Source organism: Salmo salar, chromosome 11, assembly GCF_965601325.2.
Source record: "Salmo salar chromosome 11, fSalSal1, whole genome shotgun sequence".
In the NCBI taxonomy this organism is placed as follows: domain Eukaryota; kingdom Metazoa; phylum Chordata; class Actinopteri; order Salmoniformes; family Salmonidae; genus Salmo; species Salmo salar.
In genome coordinates, this window is record NC_138301.1 from 110109054 (window position 1) to 110130875 (window position 21822).

At 41.6% G+C, this 21822-nt stretch overlaps 1 protein-coding gene across 1 annotated transcript; it reads left to right on the forward strand.

The window, feature by feature from the left end:
- The first annotated feature begins 3758 nt into the window (after nt 1-3758).
- Nucleotides 3759-15987, forward strand: LOC106563705 (sodium/hydrogen exchanger 6). Its single transcript, XM_014129520.3, has 16 exons — nt 3759-4118; nt 4377-4576; nt 4943-5020; nt 5132-5208; nt 6761-6873; nt 7784-7889; nt 11325-11466; nt 11724-11829; nt 11934-12022; nt 12166-12279; nt 12415-12526; nt 12647-12800; nt 12925-12955; nt 13137-13222; nt 13893-13998; nt 14063-15987. Exons 1-16 carry the CDS (start codon nt 3848-3850, stop codon nt 14417-14419), a joined length of 2142 nt encoding a protein of 713 aa, XP_013984995.1. The 5' UTR covers nt 3759-3847; the 3' UTR covers nt 14420-15987.
- The last annotated feature ends 5835 nt before the right edge of the window (nt 15988-21822 follow it).

Consider the following 21822-nt stretch of genomic DNA (forward strand, 5'->3'; position numbering starts at 1 on the left):
ATGTAAACTTCCGACTTCAACTGTATCAACGAATTGACGAGGGCACTAGAACAGTCTGCAGCACCCAGCCTCTCCCTGCTAGAATCTGAAGTCAAATGTCTACTGTTTGCTAATGATCTGGTGCTTCTGTCACCAACCAAGGAGGGCCAACAGCAGCTCCTAGATCTTCTGCACAGATTCTGCCAGACCTGGGCCCTGACAGTAAATCTCAGTAAGACCAAAATAATGGTCTTCCAAAAAAGGGCCAGTCACCAGGAACACAAATACAAATTCCATCTAGACACTGTTGCCCTAGAGCACACAAAAAAACGATACATACCAATTAGGATCTGGCTAAAAATACTTGAATCAGTTATAGAACCCATTGCCCTTTATGGTTGTGAGGTCTGGGGTCCACTCACCAACCAAGAATTCACAAAATGGGAAAAACACAAAATTGAGACTCTGCATGCAGAATTCTGCAAAAATATCCTCCGTGTACAACGTAAAACACCAAATAATGAGAGCATAGCAGAATTAGGCTGATACCCACTAATTATTAAAATCCAGAAAAGAGATGTTAAATTCTACAACCACCTAAAAGTAAGCATCTCCCAAACCTTCCATAACAAACCCACCACCTACAGAGAGATGAACCTGGAGAAGAGTCCCCTAAGCAAGCTGGTCCTGGTGCTCTGTTCACAAACAGACACCACAGAGCTCCAAGACAGCAACACAATTAGAACCAACAAAATCATGAGAAAACAAAAAATAATTACTTGACACATTGGAAAGAATTCACAAAAAAACTGAGCAAACTAGAATGCTATTTAGCCCTAAACAGAGTACACAGTTGGCAGAATACCTGACAACTGTGACTGACCCAAATTTAAGGAAAGGTTTGACTATGTACAGACTCAGTGAGCATAGCCTTGCTATTGAGAAAGGCCGCCGTAGGCAGACCTGGCTCTCAAGACAAGACAGGCTATGTGCACACTGCATACAAAATGAGGTGGGAATTGAGCTGCACTTCCTAACCTCCTGCCAAATGTATGACCATATTAGAGACACATATTTCCCTCAGATTACACAGATCCACAAATAATTCAAAACAAACTCCCTTATCGACTGGGTGAAATACCACAGTGTGCCATCACAGCAGCAAGATTTGTGACCTGTTGCCACAAGGGCAACCAGTGAAGAACAAACACCATTGTAACTGCAACCCATATTTATGTTTATTTATTTTCCCTTTTGTACTTTAACCATTTGCACATCGTTACAACACTGTATACTGTATATATGTATACATATGACATTTGAAATGTATTTATTATTTTGGAACTTCTGTGAGTGCAATTTTTATAGTTTATTTCACTTTTGTTTATCTACTTCACTTGCTTTGGCAATGGCTTGCTAGGCTATTTTCATAGTCCTTTAAGTAATTTATTATTTTTAAATTGTTTTTATGACGAGCAAAACACATTTTTTTGTTCAATAATTAGATGGGCACATCATGGAACTTTTATTTAGAAGAATTCAAAGATGCTGCTATCAAGTTTGTTTTACTGGCAGAAAGACACGAACCTGCAAGCTAATAGCCAACTAGCGTTACCAAAGACAGTGGCCTTTTCTCAATTAACTTTGCTCAACTCCTGCATACTCTCTCGCCTCCTTTTGAAACATGTCAAAGGTTTCAAGAAGTTGTGAGAAGAAATGTGGACGAAAATGCGCTTTTATGAAACAAGGCTCCTCTCCACTCACGCATTATCAGGCAAATAAAGTTTACTGTGGAATCACAAAATACATTTGTAAAGTGACAAAACACATTTAGCTTGTGCAAGACATTTTATAGATAAAAGGATAATTAGTATATAATTTTAAATGTTTGCTTGTTTTTCCCCGTCGAGAAAACAACAACCACTTCAAAGGGGGTGTGGCAAATATATATATAAACTATTCTGCGAAGGACTCGGGCAGAAGGATAAACATGACTATCCTCGATGAAAGGTGACCATTGAGGGGAGGACTCCGGTTTACCGACTACAAATTGACACTCTCTTCGACCACTTATCTGGTCCTGGAGAAGGGACTTCTCGATTTTATCCAAATTACTGAGAAAAGGGCAGTGAAACCACTGGCCATGTTCAGAACATTCATGTATAATAAGAACGGTTCAAGAGCATCAAATACATGATGCATTGTGGGTAAATAGTGACTGATTTAAAAATAATACTAGTTATTTATGATGCAAGGTTTGATTTGTAGATCAGTCAGGCTGTGGCTTGCACTGTCAGCTCCAATGTCGAACAAGCCCTGCGGCATTACACTTCCGCCCAAATGCGCAATAGCCGAGAAGCCAGAGATACTAAGCCTGGGGACAAGATTACTGGTCTTTTAGTAGAAGGATATTATGCTGGCAGCACGATTGAGGATATTTATTCTTCAAAATAAGAGTCACCCTGCAAAGACATGCTACATTTTGGGAATATCGATTTGTTCTAGCACTCTAGTGCAGTACAACTTTTTTTCACAGCATTGCAACAACTTTATGTGACGTGTATAATACCCAGCAGCACTTTATATTCCACCTATTCCATTGGTCCCAATGTAATACACTGGAGGCCTATAAATCACATATTGGCTAATAGAGGGAAAAAAAATTGTGCCAAGGTTAAAAGTGGGGTTGGGATTACTCAGTAGGGTCTGTACTTAGACTGTCTTAATATCCAGCAGGATTTTCTACTCCAATAATTCAATAGGCCTACTGTGTAATGCATTGGGACGATTGGAATGGGTGGAGTAGAAAGTGCTGCTGGCTATTATATACCTCAAATTAGGTGGTTGCAATGCTGTGAAAAACGAATTCAAGGCACTCTTACAGCATTCTGCAGCGATACGCCATCCCATCTGGTTTGCGGTTAATGGGACTATCATTTGTTTTTCAACAGGACAATGACCCAACACACCTCCAGGCTGTGTAAGGGCTATTTGACCAAGAAGGAAAGTGATGGAGTGCTGCATCAGATGACCTGACCTCCACAATCACCTGATCTCAACCCAATTGAGATGGTTTGGGATGAGTTGGACCGCAGAGTGAAGGAAAATCAGCTAACAAGTGCTCAGCATATGTGGGAACTCCTTCAAGACTGTTGGAAAAGCATTGCAGGTGAAGCTGGTTGACAGAATGCCAAGAGTGTGCAAAGCTGTCATGTGTAACCTTTATTTAACTAGGCAAGTCAGAACAAATTCTTATTTACAATGACGGCCTACACCGGCCAAACCCAGATGACGCTGGGCCAACTGCATGCCGCCCTATGGGACTCCCAATCACGGTCAGTTGTGATACAGCCTGGATTCAAACCAGGGAGTCTGTAGTGACACTTCAAGCACTGAGATGCTGTGCCTTAGACCGCTGCGCTACTCAGGAGCCCCTGCCATCAATTATAAAATATATCTTGATTTGTTTAACACTTTTTTAGTTACTACATGATTCCATATGTATTATTTCATAGTTGTGATGTCTTTCTTCACTATTATTATACAATGTAGGAAATAGTCAAAATAAAGAAAGACCCTTGAATGAGTAGGTGCGTCCAAACATTTGACTGGTACTGTATATATTTCTAATTCTTTTCCTAAATTCCTTTTTGCATATGCTTATAGGCACCATAAAAATGGACATTGATTAAAATTGAATGAGTTGTTCACATTGCAATGTTTTGAAATGTGGGCATGTATTTTGAAGGTTTCCTTATTACCATACGAACGTGACGTCATATATATTTTTTCTGCTGTCCGAATACTAGTCCAGCTAGCTAGCTACCAACTCAGCTATCTGGTGTCTGATAGTCATCACTGTCTAATCATGGGACTGAAACCAAATTCTGCTCTAAAGGCGTCGAAGACATTGTTTGTTTTACTTTCTCTGTTTACATTTCTTTTAGTGGGTAGTCAAGGCGAGAATACTGCTATGGACAATGTTGCTACTGAGAGGAGGGCTGAGGAAAGCCATAGACAAGACAGTGCCAACCTTCTTATTTTCATAATGCTCTTAACTCTCACTATTTTAACCATTTGGCTGTTTAAACACCGTCGCTTCAGGTTTCTACACGAAACAGGACTGGCTATGATCTATGGTGAGGACCTTCGTGAACTCTGTAGCTAGCTAGCTAACGTTAGCTATATAATGCAGAATGACAACACTGAGTGAGCTACATCCTCCAGTTCATGTCACATCGTTGCAAGATGGAAATGAAATAGCATGCCTTGGCTTGCATGCATTATGCCCATATTAACTTGTACTTGCTATTTCTTGATAAGATGTATTTGACAACACTTTGTATCTGTATGTCTGCCTGACCTGTATCTGACTGGCCTCTCTGTCCACTCCTCAGGTCTGCTGGTGGGGGTGATCCTTCGTTTTGGGGTTCATGTGCCACGAAATATGAACAATGTGACTATGAACTGCAGTGTGAATGCCAGCCCAGCAACTCTTCTGGTCAACGTCAGCGGACGCTTTTATGAGTACACACTGAAGGGTGAAGTCAGCACCGTCAAGGGGCATGACGTGCAGGATGATGAGATGCTCAGGAAGGTACAGTACTCTTTCACTCACTGTCAATTTACACACACATTACCAGCAGACTGGATGGTCCTAGACCTGGATGGTAGTCTACTCTGAAATGGTCTCCTTTCACTGTCTCCCAATCATGACCACTGATGGCTGAAAATACTTCATAGTCATCATATTACTTTTTTCCAGATCAGTGGTGTAATGAACGAAGAGTAGGGAAGGGAGCTATTTAATACTTTTGTGACAAAGTCTACAATCATTAACACGGGCTGGATGTTGTCTGATAAGCTTTGAGCTGCCTGCAGAGGAGCGATTCGGCATAGATTGTGTATAGATTGTTACAGTATGGGTTGATTAGTTCTCTAACTTTTCATTATTTTCTGCAAGGTGACCTTTGACCCTGAAGTATTTTTCAACATTTTGCTGCCTCCAATCATCTTCCATGCTGGCTACAGCTTGAAGCGGGTAAGATACTTCATGGATTGAAGACTGTGTGCTGGCACCATAGAAAAGTCTTCTGTATACTAAACTGGAATACTATTTTGTTGTCTCCCCTACACCTCCATTGTGTTTCAGCGACACTTCTTCAGGAACCTGGGGTCCATCCTTGCCTATGCTTTCATGGGGACAGTCATATCATCTTTTGTCATTGGGTGAGCCCATTTCTTTAAAACGGTCAAAAAGGTGGTTCAGTGTTTTAACTAGGATTTTTTTTTTTTGCAGCGGTCGCAAAGTTGGCATGGGGGGGGCTTAGTAGTGGGCGTGGCCTATGACAGTCTTTGTTTTAGAGCTAATTTCCTGCTATTCTACACATTTTGCCATGGGGCAGAGGGAAAATGTTACTGTTTTAAAGCTAGTTTCCTGCAATTCTACACATTTTGCCATGGGACTGAGGGAAAATGTTACTGTTTTAAAGCTAATTTCCTACAATTCTACACATTTTGCCATGGGACTGAGGGAAAATGTTACTGTTTTAAAGCTAATTTCCTACAATTCTACACATTTTGCCATGGGGCTGAGGGAAAATGTTACTGTTTTAAAGCTAATTTCCTACAATTCTACACATTTTGCCATGGGGCTGAGGGACAATTAGCAATTTTAAAGCAAATTTCATGCAATTCCACACTTTATCTTTGGTTATGCTGTGTTCTTCTATCTGAGTGACTCAGACATTATAACAAAATCAATAGGGGCCCCATGCCATGACTATGCCATGTATACTGCAATTCAGCTTTTACAGTGCCTTTAGAAAGCATTCACACCCTTGATGTGGAATTATGTTTAGCACATTTTTACAAATTAGTTAAAAATAAAAAGCTGAAATGTCTTGTCAAGTATTCAACCCTTTTGTTATGACATGCCTAAATAAGTTCAGGTGTAGAAAGTCACAAAGTAAGTTGCATGTGCTCACTCTGTGTGCAATAATAGTGTTTTAACATGGTTTTTGAATGACTACCTCATCTCTGTACCCCACACATACAATTCTGTAAGGTCCCTCAGTTGAGCAGTGAATTTCAAACACGGGTTCAACCACAAAGACCAGGGATGTTTTCAATGCCTGGCAAAGAAGGGCACGTATTGGTAGATGGGTAAAAATAAAAAGCAGACGTTGAATATTCCTATGAGCACGGTGTAGTTATTAATTACACTTTGGATGGTGTATCAATACACCCAGTCACTACAAAGATACAGGTGTCCTTTCTAACTCCGTTGTCACTGCTAAATGAATATAGGGGAAAAACAGGTTATTTTGGAGTGGTTTCAGCTTTGTGTTATAGCACAGTGGTTCCCAACCTTTTTTGGTTACTGAACCACCAACTGAATTTTGCTCTGCCCGGAATACCCCTGAAGTACCCTCTCATGCATTTTGGGAACCTCTGTTGTAGCAGACGGAAGTAGACACACATTTGTGGGTGATTTCCCATCAACTAAAAGATTCAAACCTGTTGAAATGATGAACTAATAACGGTCTTGGGTGAAACATTATGGAGTCTTAAAGGAGGCCTGGGTAAAGTCAAAATGTCATAAATATGCCAACTTTGATAAATTATTTCTTAATTATGCTTTTAGATACACATTTCAAATATATGTCGACAATCCTTTCTACAATGGACCTTTCTATGGATTACATTTTGCGAAATTCCCCCTAATAGTGGTATTTTTTTGTTCTGTTTACGTGATTAATCACTATCTTTTCTCTTACAGGCTGGTTATGTATGGCTGTGTGACATTAATGAAGGCGGTTGGGCAGTTGGGAGGGGACTTTTTCTTTACTGACTGCCTCTTTTTTGGTGCCATTGTCTCAGCCACAGACCCAGGTAATCATCCTCACCCTGACTAGCATAGCCTATACCAGGGCTATTCAACTCTTACCCTACGAGGTCCGGAGCCTGATGGTTTTCTGTTCTACCTAATAAATAATTATGCCCACCTGGTGTCCCAGGTCTAAATCAGTGCCTGATTTTAAAGACATCCGCATGCTTCCCATCCAAATCAGTTCGGAACAGTTTGTGCGTATATTGTGACGACATTTTGTGAAGTTTTTGGTCTTCAGCAAGGGTTTTTCCAGCTGTTCATGCACACAACATTTTTTATCGAGGCAAGCCGAAGTTTGTAGCCAAAGTTGGTAGTCGAAGTCTACGCCCCTTCGTTTGTGATTGGTCAGCAGTAGGAATTATTCAAGTGTTTGTTGTCATTCAATGAGAGACGACTCATTTTCATGCACATTTTTTCACTTGTGAATTACTGCACCAGACATCTCAGTTATATGTAAAATTGCGCCACTAAGATCTCCTCGGCACAAACGTCAAAATTATTGACAGCTTTCTTGAGTTATTTTAGATTAATTCTGACTCTTGAGGAAGTGTATACTGGCTACGGCATCTCAAGATGGACAAACAGTACTATTGCCACTTTTTCAAATTTTTCAAGCGAAGGTCTTTTTAAGGGGGTATGCGAGCACATGTTCGCCTAGCCGAGTCGAAGCATGCTGAATCCTTTAGAGGGGAACAATGGAAAAAAATCAATGCAACTGGCTTCGAGGTCTAGAGTTGAGTTTGAGGGGCCTATTCTGTACACAGTGCTACAATATGCTTTAGCTGTAAACTCCATTGAACAGTTTTATTAACTACTTTAGCCTTTGTGTTAGCGATTTTAAGCATTCGGATTAGCCCACATTGCAATCATATGGAGTGTATGTATGTGACGTTCCTGCTGTTGCTCCCACAGTGACAGTACTTGCCATATTTAACGAGCTGAAGGTGGATGTGGACCTGTACGCCCTGATGTTTGGAGAGAGTGTACTCAACGACGCTGTGGCCATAGTCCTGTCTTCGTAAGTCTCCGTCCTTTTCAACATTTCAATGAGCACCGCACACACAGTAACATCACATTGAGCACCTCTCCTCATCTTCTTGTCTATGTTGTCCAATCCTGTCACTTTCATTGGTGTTTGGAGATGTGTTGACTTTGTGCAGACACTAACCCCACCCCCTCACATTTTACTGGCCACCTGTATACAGAGTTCTTCTGCATTACGAAAAGCAGAGCAGGCAGGCCCGGCATGGCCATGGAGAGACCACAGCATTGGTAGAGGAACAGGGGATCCCCCCTAGGTGGGCTATGGTTATAGTCTGCCTCACCCAGCTTTACTATACCACATCCCCCCCTGCTACTTTAGGTTACTGTAGGCTCAGCAAATTACCAGCTAATGAAAACAGGTCCTTGAGTAAGGCCTAAGTGGTTACAACAACGGACTGTTCTTATGTTGTGACCCCTACTGAAGACCTGCTCAGCACTGCAGATGGCGTTGTTTTTGGTACCTTGTGTACTTATTGATAGTAAATACCAGGCTTAAAAGTGGGCGTTGTGGAAAACATCATTCCTCTTCTAATGGAGTATGCGCTGGTGATTTGCTGTTCAGGTAGAACGGGTGTAGCTTTCGTGTTGGTTGATGACCTTTTTTCAGTGTGTGTAGTTCTCTGTTAAGTTTCTCCATATTGCTCTTGTTTGCTGTGCAGGTTATTCGCTGTTGTGGTCGTTAAGAGTGTGTGGAACCCAACTGTAGTCCTTGTAGGGTTTACAATCAGCGTCTTTCTTAATTCTAGATTAGAAATTGAATTAGCCTATGCCAAGTCAGACCTTTTAGTCAATCTGTTCTCACACCATTCAATGATCAAGAGACCTGTGTGGAGTGGAGTTGGGTTCCTATAGGTTGGGATTTATTTGACAAATGATAATTTCCCCCTCAGTTTTGGAAGGAGAGGCTCTTATAACTGTGTTGTAGGCATAGCTGCTAGCTATGTAGACATGGTAAGCACCTCCCAGACTTTTGTGCTGTAAATACAAAAGATGTGGGTCGTTCCACGAAATGAGTCCCTTTTGGGTAGTGTGACTTGGTTGAGAGAGAAAAAAACTATAATAAGTGCCAAATAAAGTAACAGGGTTGATGATTTCATCTTACATTGTCAATAAATCCACTTGTTACAGGGGAATGGAAGCTTGTTGTGTGCAACAGGAGAGGCAATGGAATGTAACCTTCACAAAAAACGTTACATTGCTAAGAAAATGTCTTGCCTGACTATCTATGGGTAACAAGGTTGACGTGTTATGCTTGACTCACTCAGTTTTTCACTACAAAACACCAGAAAATGGCCAAAAAGATTATAACCAGCTCACCTGCTTTTACACTATGATTTGACTATTATTTCAGTGTTTCACCACATCAAAATGAGAGTTCTATTTCATATAATCGCTGAGTCACCCCGTATGGGTAACGCATTCGTTGGGCGTGATCATTAAGGAACTCCTATCACACAACGTCTGTCATAGACAGACAGGAGCGACAGCCAATGGGGGGACTCCGCACCTTTAAGGCGCTGTCGCTCCCTCATCTCACTTCCGTTCTTCCTTATGAGGTCGTAATACTTCTTCATACTCTCCTTAGCATCGACTTTGGGCTACTGCTTTCCTGCTAAACTGTTCATAGGCGAACCCGTGAGGATTCACTGCCGAGCGTAGGAATTCAGCTACTTTTTTGGGGGATCATTCCCTTTCTTTGCTCTTTTCCAGAGGCTCTCTGCTTCTACAGGTCCTTTTGGACAAGGGAAAAGCTTTTTCCACTATACAGGTGTATTTGGCTGCCATCTCTGCCTGCCATATGAAGGGTGCACATCGCCTACGCCCAGTACCCAAACAGCTAGTCCCACCCTGGGAACTTTCTGTTGTACTTTAGGTACTTTTACAGCCACCGTTGGGGCCTCTGGAAAGCGAGGACATTTTCTTAGTCATTACATCCACAAAGCGGGTGAGTGAGCCGCACGCTCTGTCAGTTTCACCACTCATGCCTGTACCTTGCCCTGGGATTATCCAAGGTTACGTCAACCTAAACCCTTTTTTGTGCCTACCGCTGTTTTTCCCCATGAAGGAACAGTGTTTCCACTGCTTGTGTCCTGTGCTTGTTTTGCGCTTCTTCATGGACAGGAAGAGAGACCAGCTTTTTGTGTGTTTGGCGCCTCCCCACGTAGGGAGACCCATTTCTCGCCAAGTGTTTACCCTTTTGGATCAGTGTAGGCTATTATAGGGCATATAATAGCAAGGGTTGACCACCTCTGGAGGGCTTCAGAGCTCATTCTACCAGAGGTGTGGTTGCGTCATGGGCATAGTTTATGGAATCTCTGTTCAAACAGATTCATGCAACATTTAGAGGAACTCCCCCTTATTCCTCCATAGGTTTTACCGATCTTGCCGGCACAGGTGTGCAGGGAGTCGGGACCTCTGAGAGTTGAGTTGAGTCTGTCTAGACTTCCTGGCTTCGGAGAGTATGCGAGTGCTATGGGAGTTGGCAATGTCCCATACTGAGTGACTAAATGATTATTTGAAATAAAACGTAAGGTTACTTAACCCCAGTTCTATGATTAATATGAGTGAGGTCACACGGCGCGTTGCCCTTCACGCTCTGCGTAAGGAAGAATGTATACCTGTAAAAGTGAGGTGAGCGGGAGCAACAGCTCGACTGACATTGTATGATAGAAGTTCCTTATTGACGTCCACACCATTCTAACACAGAAAATATGCTGGGGAGCCAGGCCCAGCCAATCGGAATGAGTTTATCTCCACAAAAGGGCTTTTATTAGAGACAGAAATTGTCCTTTGTGTGTATGGAACATTTTGGGGATCTTGTATTTCAGCTCATGAAACATGGGACCAACACTTTAAATGTTGTGTTTATATTTTTGTTTAGTATCATTTTTTGGATTTTTTATTTTTTAAGGGAACTATTTCACTCATTGTCATTTAATTAAAGGTCATATTTCATGTAAATCTGGAAACACTGGACAGTTACTTTCAAATGAATCACTTATCAGATTAAATAAATAATTTTATGAAATGACTTTGTCAAAGCAACAAAATAACTAGGGCTTTACAATGATGGTGAAAACTTGGAGAAATGTTTGGGTTAAGTGGGCTAAAATCTTCCTAGAAGTCAGAGGATGCACAGAGAGATATGTCAAAATGCAGAATTTTGGCACTTTAGCAAGACTTTATTCAGATTTATTGGAAATTCCATATATTAAATGGCACTTCATTTAAAGGGACACAAAAGGGACTTATTTTGTGGAATGACCCATATACAGATGTTGCAGAGATACTGTATCTTACTGATGTCTTCACATTTTCCCTTTTGCATTGTAAACATGTGAGTTGTTAGTAGTAGAGCCTCCTAACGCTTACACCTGTCTTTGGCTCCATGTGTCTGCACTGGTTACAGCTCCATAGGTGCCTATCAGCCAGCCGGGGACAACAGCCACACATTCGACGCAACAGCCATGATCAAGTCTTTTGGTGTGTTCCTCGGGGTCTTCAGTGGATCCCTCGCCCTTGGTGTGGCCACCGGAGTCATGACTGCACTGATATCCTTTTGTCACCTTCGTGCCAGAGGATGGCATTCATTCAAAAGAAAAGCCTGTGAATTTTATAGATTAAAATAATTGAAAGTCTGCTAATCTGCTTTATCTAGGCAATTTGCCGTTTTTTAAAGGCATTACAGCTTCTATTCTCCAGGAGTAACGTGTTTGCTATGTTATTGTATTATCTCCTCCTTGAATGTTGGGATGTTTCTGTGATGGATTGAAGTTCTCGATCTGTTCCTTGACCTGTCGCTCGTCACGTCACCAAGTTCACTAAACTGCGTGATTTCCCCCTGCTGGAGACGGCCCTCTTCTTCCTCATGTCCTGGAGCACTTTCCTGCTGGCCGAGGCCTGTGAAATGACTGGTAACTAATGCAGTGTTTACACACACACGTACACACACACGGTTTCAAGCTTACATAGGTGAGTCCCATGTCACATGCTGATCTGTGTGGACTTTCTCGTGCAGGTGTGGTGGCCGTGTTGTTCTGTGGGATGACCCAGGCTCACTACACTTTCAACAACCTTTCTCCTGACTCCCAGGACAGGACCAAACAGGTACTGGAACACATACCGGTCTATTTGCCTTAAACCATGCTGTAGGTATTTGTTAGACAATGCCTGGCCCAACATTTGAATTTACATTTACGCTATTAAATTGTTTATTTTGGTTGATATTGTTTTTGTCTCTCGTCCCAAAGCTATTTGAGCTCCTGAACTTTCTGGCGGAGAATTTCATATTTTCCTATATGGGCCTGACACTGTTCTCCTTCCAGTCCCATGTGTTCAACCCCTTGTTCATCATTGGAGCATTTGTATCCTAAAAAACAGAGAGAGAGAGGCAAAATGTTTTTGTTGTTTTTTATACAGCCAATGTAATATCTTTAATTGTAACTGCATGTAGTTTCCCCATCCAGAAGCCACTTTCCTTAACTGCTGTCCCCTACCAGATTGCAGTATTCCTTGGCAGGGCAGCCAACATCTACCCCCTCTCTTTCTTGCTCAATTTGGGCCGTAAAAACAAAATTGGATCTAACTTCCAACATGTTATGATGTTTGCAGGTAGGAGGCTGTCTGTAGTTGTCCTGTACTAGAAGGAGTTGAATGATTGATGATGTCTGTAGATCATGTTTGCGGTGTAGTTTTCTCTCATTTCACTGTCCTCTGATATCTGTTGATCAGGCCTGCGGGGGGCTATGACCTTTGCCCTCTCCATCCGGGACACAGCCACGTACGCCCGGCAGATGATGTTCTCCACCACCCTCCTGATCGTCTTCTTCACTGTGTGGGTGTGTGGAGGCGGCACCACCCCAATGCTCTCCTTCATGAGTATACGGTGAGTCTCACCTAGATGTCACAACTTTCACCACTAGTTTGATCATTATGCCTCAATTAGATAGATGGATGTATACCTCTACTGTATGTATTCTTACACATTCTCATCCATGTGTTTGTGCTAGTGTGGGAGTGGACTCGGACCAAGACAGCTCAGTAAGTAACCAACCATCTGATTGTCCATGATTCTGAGATTTGCTTCTAAAGGACAGCAGAAGTCGGTTTACAGGGTAGCGTTGTGTGGACAAAAGAATAGGAATAGTGCATAATTGGAGATTGTGGTTGTACCGTTATGGTATTACAAAAGTCACATGCTAACTTTTATGTCTTTGAGCAGGTGATTGTTTCGGATGGAACGCAACATAGGAACACCAAACATGAGAGTGCCTGGCCTTTTAGAATATGGTACAATTTCGACAATACGTATCCTTTATCTGCAACATGTCACACCTAAAGCCTTTAGAATGTGGTTGTGAGTCATTAGATGAAGCCATAACAATCCAGTCTTCAACTTGGACCAACCATTGAGGAAACAGTGTTCGGTGGTGATTATCTGCGGTATATTGGCCATATACCACACCCCCTCGGGCCTTATTGCTTAATTATACACTAGAGGCCACTCTTTGAATTTCCTTTGAAAAGTGAAGGCAAGTCAGTTCATGTGATACACATTCCTCAATGAAAATATGACAAGGCACTAAATGCCTTTTAAAGAGGTTATTCCTTTATTAATGGTGATTGGGTTCAGATTACTATAATTAAGCAATAAGGCCTGAGGGGGTGTGGTATATGGCCAATATACCACGGCTAAGGGTTGTTCTTATGCACGACGCAACAGGGAGTGCCTTAATACAGCCCTTAGCCATGGTATATTGGCCATAATATCACAAACCCCTGAGGTGCCTTATTGCTTTTATAAACTAGTTACCAACGTAATTAGAACAGTAACAATAAATGTTTTGTCATACCTGTGGTATACGGTCTGATATACCATGTCTGTCAGCCAATCAGCATTCAGGGCTCAAACCACCCAGTTTGTAACAGCGTTTAGAGTCCCCTGAGGATTAGATACCTTGACTGCAGCCTTCTCCAGCTACCTGAAACCCCTGTTGACTCACAGCGGCCCACCCCTCACTGCCACCCTGCCTGCTTGCTGTGGCCCCTTGGCTCGCTGTCTCACCAGCACTCAGGCATATGAGGTGAGTACACGCACGCACGCACGCACGTACGTATGTAGTGGTTCATGATTCCTTCTCTCTCTAGAATGAAGGGCACCAGCACAATGATGACTCTGACGAACTGGTCCTGAATGACGGCAATGCAACCATGTATGGTGATGTCACAGTGAGCACCGATGCATCGGGCACCCGCACCACCAACCATAAACACCTGTCTGCCTCCACCATGGGCATAACCTCGGAGGAGGCCCTGGACCAGGAGCTGGCGTTTGGGGAGCATGAACTGGTCATCAGGGGAACACGTCTGGTCCTGCCCATGGACGACCCCCCTGAACCCACTGTGACCCTGCCCCCTCCACCCACCTCCCCCCCGCCTTTCTCAGATCCCTTCTCCGATCCCTTTTCAGATCCCTTCTCCGATCCCAGACGCAACAAACTCTAGAGGCCAAGGGCTCCCTTTTTCTGTCTAGCCATTCCTTGGTCTTGAACAACCCCTGCTTTGAAAAGCAAAATGGGTTGTGTTATGTGGTGGTCTTTACCCATGCCTGCCTCTTTCTCCTCTGCCCATTCATGTATTTGTATATTTTAAAAAGTACATCCTATATTTATTTATGTATTTATATACTCTATGTATTTATATGTCAAGGTTTTCATTGTTGCCCTTACCCCACAGAGTCGTTGGGGGTTTCAAGAGCCATGCTTCCTTTCTTTTTCAAAACATGGAAACATAAATCTGAATTTCAGTGGTGATTTGTATGTCATGGGAGTAGTTTAGGGTGTACTTTAGTTGCTAGTAAGTTGTGAATAATAAGTTTCACTCAGTTCTCCTACCTGACTGCTACTGGCTGATGTGAGGGTCATTATTTAAGTCAGAGGCATCTGTATTGGGGGCTCCAGGATGCTGAACTGTTTTAAACAAGTGCCTAATTATATATATTTTTTGCAATTTATGCAGATTTGTACATATTCATTAATAATTTACAGTAAATAATTTGGATTATAATAACTTGAAACCCAGCTCAGTGTTATACCAAGACCCTACGGAATACAATGCAATATTGTACTATGAACCTTTTTCCATAAATTGTAATATTCATTAGTTGTAATTGATTGATATACATTTGCAAATGAAGCCTGGTGGAAATGATTAAGATATGTCATTACCTTAAATGAAATATTGACATTTTCATAAGCAGATTTCTAAGTCTGGAGATTCCTGTCACCTCCACTCTTGCTCTGTGAACGACAAGGCCCTTAACTATAAGCAGATGCCTTGATACTGAATCTAACGACCTGAGCAGAAAGCTGTGGCGAAGGGTTTGGTACAATACTGTACAGAGCTGCTTTCTATGGACCCAGTCCAGGCTGAATGTGTGTATGGGCTCTAAGACACCTAGCTGGAACTGTCACTCTCTGAGCTCCTGCTATGCAGGATTAGTTTTTGTTTTCAAAGAATTATACCTGCCGAACCCTTTCTTTCTCAGTCAGGTGGGCAGCAACTATGAACAGAGTTTTGCGCTTTATTACATATCATTTGTTTGCATTGTGATCTTTATTTAGATTGAGCCACTTGAACTTATGTTGAAAGACCTGACTAGAATGCAACCCTACCACCGACAGTAGCTAGAGTAACCACATGTTATGAATGCAATGGTTCATATAGTCTAAACTCTAACTGGAACTAATCTAGTCTGTAAATGGGATTGTAGTTCAGCTCAGATATTTAGCATAGTAACTAAAAGCTCAGTTGTTAAAGTAGCAGCAAATTCAACCTGAAAAGGTGAGGCAGCCTTTACTTGTTCCAACAGTATTTGGGTGTATGATATTGATGTAGCTATATTTTGTGAATAGTTTGTTTTTGTTAATGAAATGTGAATTCTACAAAATATAGTTAATTTGGATGTGGGGAGAGACAAAGTTATGAAAAGTCTCAATGTACAGTAGCCTAAATACTAAATATGTGAATCTAATGTGAATGAAAATAAATGTTTCTATTAGGCTACAAATTAATTTGGGATGTTTTTTTTCTTCCTGTTTCAAGTACCAAATCGATGTAACTTTTGTATTTATTTACAAGTATGTTATCTGTAACGTGTTGTATTTCACAAACACTTCCTTTCAGTACTCAACGTATAAAGAGTAGTGGTAGCCACATTTAAATGGACTGATCAATCAATATTTCACCCCAATAAGTGGTTCATCGTTCATTCAACCTTTTCCTGAAGACTTGGCCAATAATATTCTGCATGGAAATACAATGCAGTTGGGTTGATTGGAAGGCAGTCGTATCCTGTCCTGATTTTCCCCCTGATATCCTGCCTCTGGATGAGTGGTTTGTGCTTTTGTAGGGTACATTTACTGTAATTGGCTATATCCTGCTCAGAAGAAAAGTGGCGCTTGTGCAGATCAGGGAGTGCGTGCGCATGTCCCACAACTTTTTTTGACCTTTGTAAGTTGCATGGACAGATCTGAATCTTGTCGGAGTTAATTAATACAAGGACATTAGATACCATTTGTATAGCTATTGGTGTGGTATGTTTTTCGAGTATCCTGAATTGTAAATGTAAAAGCTATGTAAACACGAATGTACAGTTAAGTCATTCGATATAATACAGTTGAAATCGGAAGTAAACATACACCTTAGCCAAATACATTTAAACTCAGTTTTTCACAATTCCTGACATTTTTTATCCTAGTAAAAGTTCCATGTTTTTGGTCAGTTAGGATCACCACTTTATTTTAAGAATGTGACATGTCAGAATAATAGTAAAGAGAATGATTTATTTCAGCTTTTATTTCTTTCATCACATTCCCAGTGGGTCAGAAGTTTGCATACACTCAATTAGTATTTGGTAAGCATTGCCTTTAGATTGTTTAACTTGGGTCAAATGTTTCGGGCAGCCTTCTACAAGCTTCCCACAATAAGTTGGGTGAATTTTGGCCCATTCCTCCTGACAGAGCTGGTGTAACTGAGTCAGGTTTGTAGGCCTCCTTGCTCGCACACGCTTTTTCAGTTCTGCTCACACATTTTCTATAGGATTGAGGTCAAGGCTTGACTTTGTTGTCCTTAAGCCATTTTGCCACAACTTTGGAAGTATGCTTGGGGTCATTGTCCATTTGGAAGACCCATTTGCGACCAAGCTTTAACTTCCTGACTGATGTCTTGAGATGTTGCTTCAATATATCCACATAATTTTTCTTCCTCGTGATGCGATCTATTTTGTGAAGTGCACCCGTCCCTCCTGCAGCAATGCACCCGCACAACATGATGCTGCCACCCCGTGCTTCATGGTTGGGATGGTGTTCTTTGGCTTGCAAGCCTCCCCCTTTTTCCTCCAAACATAACGATTGTCATTATGGCCAAACAGTTCTATTTTTGTTTTAATCAGACCAGAGGACATTTCTCCAAAAAGTATGATCTTTATCCCCATGTGCAGTTGCAAACTGTAGTCTGGGTTTTTTATGGCAGTTTTGAAGCAGTGGCTTCTTCCTTGCTGAGTGGCCTTTCAGGTTATGTCGATATAGGACTCGTTTTACTGTGGATATAGATACTTTTGTACCTGTTTCCTCCAGCATCTTCACAAGGTCCTTTGCTGTTGCTCTGGGATTGATTTGCACTTTTCGCACAAAAGTATGTTCATCTCTGAGCGGTATGACGGCTGCGTGGTCCCATGGTGTTTATACTTGTGTACTATTGTTTGTACAGATTAATGTGGTACCTTCAGGCGTTTGGAAATTGCTCCCAAGGATGAACCAGACTTGTGGAGGTCTACTATTTCTTTTCTGAGGGCTTGGCTGATTTCTTTTGATTTTCCCATGATGTCAAGCAAAGAGGCATTGAGTTTGAAGGTAGGCCTTGAAATACATCCACAGGTACATCTCCAATAGGCTAATTAACATCATTTGAGTCAATCAGAAGCTTCTAAAGCCGTGACATCATTTTCTGGAATTTTCCAAGCTGTTTAAAGGCACAGTCAACTTAGTGTATGTAAACTTCTGACCCACTGGAATTGTGATACAGTGAATTATTTTGTTGGAAAAATTACTTGTGTCATGCACAAAGTAGATGTCCTAACCGACTATCCAAAACTATAGTTTGTTAACAAGATATTTGTGGAGTAGTTGAAAAACAAGTTTTAATAACTCCAACCTAAGTGTATGTAAACTTCCCACTTGAACTGTACATGGCAATATTGACTGATATCAGGCTGTTGCTGATTTGCACCTTCGATTTCTGCATTTCGTGTCTGTTTTATTTTAGAATCAGCACCAGGCTACATACCCCCCATTTTGTCAAGCCAATTATTAATAGTTTACAGTTTGCCCATGAATTGGGTCCAGGATTCCATAGCCTACCTACTGTACTCTGGCGACTTCAGTTCACTCAGTACCAGCGTTTATAATAGGCATATGCCTACTTTAATAGATGTCATCTTTCTGTAAACACCTAATTATATTTCATTTGAAACAATTATAGACTTAAATAATTAGTGTAAGCCTATATACAATATTGTGTTGAGTTGACTGGGGCGTTGGCTGAAGTATCGAAGTTAATAAATTGAGTCTCACTAAGACACATTGCCTGTTTTGGCCTCTTGGGTACTTTCAACCTTTTTACAAGTATCTGTGAAAGTTACCATAACTCATGACACAGATACCATAACTCATGACACAGATGCCATACCGAGCCTGTTGTAAAAGTCCCATATTGGTTTGTCAGTCAGCTGCTGATAGATAAAAAATAAATCACTGATTATTGTATGGGACAAAATACAGATGTTTTTGAGAAAGATAATTAAAAAAATATAACTTTATTAAGTAAATATATTTATTGGTTCTCTTAATACGAACAATCCACATGTCATGAATTGAAGGTTATTTGTTGATGTATTTTTTCATTAGACTTTTGCGATAAAGAAAAATGTGGTTCCCCGCTGAAAAAGTTTCAATATCACTGGGTTAGGGTGAGGTAAAGCACCAAGCCTATTGTCATGGCCAGAAAGATAAAGGCTGCTCTAGCTCTGTTTACCATGGCTGTAGCCCTCCACATATACTGGCAGAGAAACAACACTGTGCCTCTCTATTACCCAATAACCCTTCTCCTTTTCATGGAGATCAGATACATTCAGATAACAAGGTTTGTTTTTCTCTGATATCATCGTCAGAGTCATGGTTAAGAGGATAGCATTGAGCCCAGAGCAGGATGGCTGGCCTATGAATGGCGACCATTGTTCGGCGAGTAGCTCAAATTACCTCTGAGGGCCAAACCTCAGAGATAAAAAAATTAAATACAAGTAATTTCAATGTTCTCTTTGGTTGCATAGATACCAGTTACCCTTTTAGGAAATGAAAGCAACATATGAGGAAGGGAAAATGCGACTAACAGAGGGTAAGAGAGCGAGAGAGCAGGAGAGGGAGAGAGATCGAGAGAGAGAGAAAGAGCGTGAGAGAGAGAGCATGCGAGAGAGAGAGGGGGGATGTGAGAGAGGGAGAGAGAGAGAGCGAGAGAGAGCATGCGAGAGAGAGAGGGGGGATGTGCGATGGTAGAATAGTAGAAAAACAGAAATGAAGTGAAGAGAAAAGACAGAGGGGGTGGGGGTGTGGCCTTAGATATAAACTCCGGAGGAGGTAAATGAGATTTTGGAAATGTTCTGTGGTCCCGCCCCCTAATGTTTTGTTTGCGCATGTACATAATGTTTGAGTCTTTCACAGGTTACTACAGGAGATAAGGAGATGGTGGGAAACATAGGTAGAAAGAACATGTAACATGAATGATCTCCAATTTGGTTTGTGCATTCAGACAGTAGTAAAATGTCTGAAAGTGTGTGTGTGTGTGTGTGTGTGTGTGTGTGTGTGTGTGTGTGTATGCTAGTGCAGTGAAAAGGGCCATGCTATTTTCATCTGTGGTCAGGTCTGAGGCAGTGGCAGACAATTCCTTGGTTCTGATGGCTTTATGCTGCACTTACAACAAACACCAAGGGTCCTCTATTGTAAGTGTTTGCATACAGTATATGGATTTTGTCATATTGAAAGTGTATATTTCTCTCATAGCAACAATGGAATAACCAAGGAATAACCATACACACTGTAATAGGTAATAGTCTAGCTGGTGTCTAGTGGATCCTCAGTACCTCTTTTACTTCACAGAGGAGGTCCAAAGGGAGGGAACACTCCGCTCACTGGGCCTGTCAAAGAGCTGGCAACAGTCCAGATCTCACCACACTTATAGCAGGCATTCCTTCATGTATACACCCCACTGCACAAACACACAGACTCCTCACACACCCACACCCTCACTAATAATCAATAACTTTGCTCTTTATTTAACCATGTTACATATAAAACCTTATTTGTTCATCGAAAATTGTGAATAACTCACCACAGGTTAATGGGAAGGGTGTGCTTGAAAGGGTGCATATAACTCTGCAATGTTGGGTTGTATTGGAGTCTCAGTCTTAAATAATTTTCCACACACAGTCTGTGCCTGTATTTAGTTTTCATGCTAGTGAGGGCCGAGAATCCACTCTCACATAGGTAAGTGGTTGCAAAGGGCATCAGTGTCTAAACAGCGCCATTTGCCAAGGCAGGATACTCCGAGTGCAACCCAATCCAGAAATCTGTCAGTGGCTTCTGATTAAATAACATTTTCACAGAACCGCTTGTTGCAATTTTGATGAGGCTCTCTTGTTCAGATATCGGTAAATGGACTGGAGACAGGGCATAAAAGGGATAACGAATCCAGTTGTTTGTGTCATCCGTTTTGGGAAAGTCCCTGCGTAATTGCGTACCCAACTCACTCAGGTGCTTCGCTATATCACATTTGACATTGTCCGTAAGTGTCACGACTTCCGCCGAAGTTGGTCCCTCTCCTTGTTCGGGCGGCGTTCGGCGGTCGACGTCACCGGTCTTCTAGCCATCGCCGATCCACCTTTCATTTTCCATTTGTTTTGTCTTGTTTTCCTACACACCTGGTTTCAATTCCCTCATTTTTTGACGTGTATATAACCCTTCGTTTCCCCCGTCTGTGTGTGGAATTGTTTGTTGTTTCGTGTATGTGCACGTTAGACAGGTTTGCGCTGGGTTATGTCAACCCGTATTGTGTTTAGTGTTCTTAGTACCGTGTGTTTTGTTCGCCGAAATAAAAGGCTCCATTTGCTACCCAAATTCTGCTCTCCTGGGCCTGACTCCCTTACAGCCAGTTACGCATACCTAACAGTAAGCTTGAGTTCATTTGCACACAAAAAAATCATACAATGATGGAAAGACCTGTGTGATGTCCTTGTTAATGCAAACAGAGAAGAGCTCCAACTTCTTAAAAAAATGTGTCAATACTTTGCCCCTTAATTACCAGGGCACCTATGTATGTTGTGAAAGTGTTACATGGTCGCTGCCCATATCATTGCATAGTGCAGTAAATACACAAGAGTTCAGGGGCCTTGCTTTAACAAAGTTAACCATTTTCACTGTAGTGTCCAAAACGTCTTTCAAACTGTCAGGCATTCCCTTGGCAGCAAGAGCCTCTCGGTGGATGCTGCAGAGGCTACTCAGGCGAGAAAAAAAACCTCACCCAAATGTATAGCCCTGTTAGAAAATATAAATGGAATGTTTGAAAATGTGAAGATAAAAAAAATGTAAAAAAAATAAGAAATTATGATCATTTATTTTTTAAATGTGAATCACATTTTTAACGGCATTGTGCATACCCCTGGTGGTACGCATACCCCAGTTTGGGAATACCTGATCTATGGTGTCGGGGAACATGGGGATTTGCTCCAGACTTTTTTATGTCCTCTCAAACCTCAGTCACAAACTATTCTGCATTTTACAACACCACTGCCTGTCATA